The following is a 2,026-nucleotide window of genomic DNA, read 5'->3' on the forward strand; positions in this document are numbered from 1 at the left end:
GTCACTAACCAGTAGGTGGCAGTAGTGTTCTTTGACAAACATGGATGCCTCCAGTAAAGCACATTCACATGAAAATGACTCTGAATTAAAAACACTGATCATTTATTGAACAGGATGGAATCATTTCAGATTTAAAGTCGTTTCAAAAGTTTGAATTCTGAAAATAAGCTGACTTTTCCTTTAACCTTACTTGGTAAAAATTGCAAATGTTAAAAATATGGAACAAATGATCAAAAAACAGTCAAATAACCTCAATATTTCTTCTATATTGTGAAAAAGTTATCTTTAAGTTTAATTAATTGTTGTTATCTCCAGATTCCCTCATCATTATTTGATGTTCGGTTAGTGAGCTCTGTTGCTCTGTGCTCCATTGATCAGGTCTGCCTGTTATTCTGGGCTCAGACCAGTTAGCTGCTTCATATCATCTGTTCTTATTCACAAAGTGGAATAAGTTAACCCAGGATAGGTTGACCTTCAGAACTGTGGCCCAGTTGAGCGGGTCCAGGTTGTGACTCTGGTTCTGTGTTCAGTACGCAGACAGCGACAGCGGAGACGACTCCGACAAACGGTCCTGTGAGGAGAGCTGGAGGCTGATCTCCTCCCTGAGGGAGAAACTTCCTGCCAACAAGGTATGTGTCATCTTCTTTCCTGTGCCATTCCCACACTGGAAGGGTTGCACCAAGCTGAACATTAAACTGGTTCCACTCAGTGATCAGACACTTCCAACACTTCCTTTTATTTGTGTTATTTACTGTTAATCATTAATAATCAGTGGGTGAAAAACCTTAAAGGACAAAACCAAACAAAAACATTTACTATAATGCACCTTTTTGTAAGAGTCTGAGAAATGGATCATTGAATATATTTATGAAAATAGACAATGGTTTTATCTTTAAGTTAAGACAAACTATTTTTTAATTATCCTAAAAATGCATTAGAAATGTTGAATTATTTCCCCCACGTCTCAAAGCGTCGTCAGCGCAGCACATACCTCGCATTCATAACAAGGATAAAACGCCGGATTACCGGCCGTCTGTTCGGTTCTTCGCTTTGGTGATATAAACTTCATACATCTCTCTGAGCTGCATGAATAGAACGGCAGACTCTTTATTTCACACTGCAGTCCTTCTGCAAAAACCAGGAAGTTAGTCTCACCTTATCGTGATTGATCGCACGTAGGTACGCTGCATGCTCTCGCTCAATCAGCTGATGTCAAAGGGGGGCCTTCATCAGTGCATCCTGTGGTCTTCCTCAGCGTAATGATCCGGTTCCAGCAGGAAGCACCTAACAGCTGTTTGTCTGTCTGTCCAGGTGCAGACCATCGTGAAGCGCTGCGGCCTCCCCAGCAGCGGGAAGAGGAGGGAGCCGCTGCGGGTCTACCAGATCCCCCAGAGGAGGAGGATCAGCAAAGACCCCAAACGGGTCACCATGGAGGACCTGAGGATGCAGGCCGTCAAGGAGATCTGCTATGAGGTCCAGACCCCCCCAACACCCCGGTCAGAACCGCCCCTCATGATGTCCGTAGACTGAGCGGGTTTCTGTCCCCCCACAGGTGGCGCTGGGAGACTTCCGTCATTCCCGACAGGAGATCGAGGCGCTGTCCATCGTCAAGATGAAGGAGCTCTGCCGCATGTACGCCAAGAAGGACGCCAACGAGAAGGACAGCTGGAGGGCCGTGGCCCAGGACGTCTGCGACACGGTGGGCATCGGAGAGGAGAGGAGCCCCCCCGCTGAGGAGGGCGGAGGAGGAGGAGGGGAGGTGGTGGAAGGAGGACAGAAGGGGAAGGTGTACGACCTGAAGGCTCACATCGACAAGCTGACGGACATCCTGGAGGTAAGTTCTACCTGGAGAACCTCCTGATGGAGAACAGGAGCTGATGGAGAACAGGAGCTGATGGAGAACCTCTGTGATCCTGCAGGAGGTGAAGCTGCAGAACAACATGAAGGATGAGGAGATCAAAGCTCTGAGGGACAGGATGATCAAGATGGAGAGCGTCATTCCTGTTCAGGTTGGTCTCCGCTCCTC

At 47.5% G+C, this 2,026-nt stretch overlaps 1 protein-coding gene across 2 annotated transcripts in view; it reads left to right on the top strand.

The window, feature by feature from the left end:
• Nucleotides 1-2,026, top strand: part of LOC107104484 (kinesin-like protein KIF1C) — a 39,395-nt gene that overhangs the window by 33,019 nt on the left and 4,350 nt on the right. For both annotated transcript variants that reach the window (XM_015404482.1, XM_015404483.1), the window contains exons 23-26: nt 531-629; nt 1,312-1,473; nt 1,553-1,834; nt 1,920-2,009. In XM_015404482.1, the coding sequence (XP_015259968.1) occupies nt 531-629; nt 1,312-1,473; nt 1,553-1,834; nt 1,920-2,009 (633 nt within the window). The remainder of the gene's footprint in view (nt 1-530; nt 630-1,311; nt 1,474-1,552; nt 1,835-1,919; nt 2,010-2,026) is intronic.

The sequence above is a fragment of the Cyprinodon variegatus genome, unplaced genomic scaffold (genome assembly GCF_000732505.1).
Source record: "Cyprinodon variegatus isolate N-32 unplaced genomic scaffold, C_variegatus-1.0 Scaffold1761, whole genome shotgun sequence".
Classification (NCBI taxonomy): domain Eukaryota; kingdom Metazoa; phylum Chordata; class Actinopteri; order Cyprinodontiformes; family Cyprinodontidae; genus Cyprinodon; species Cyprinodon variegatus.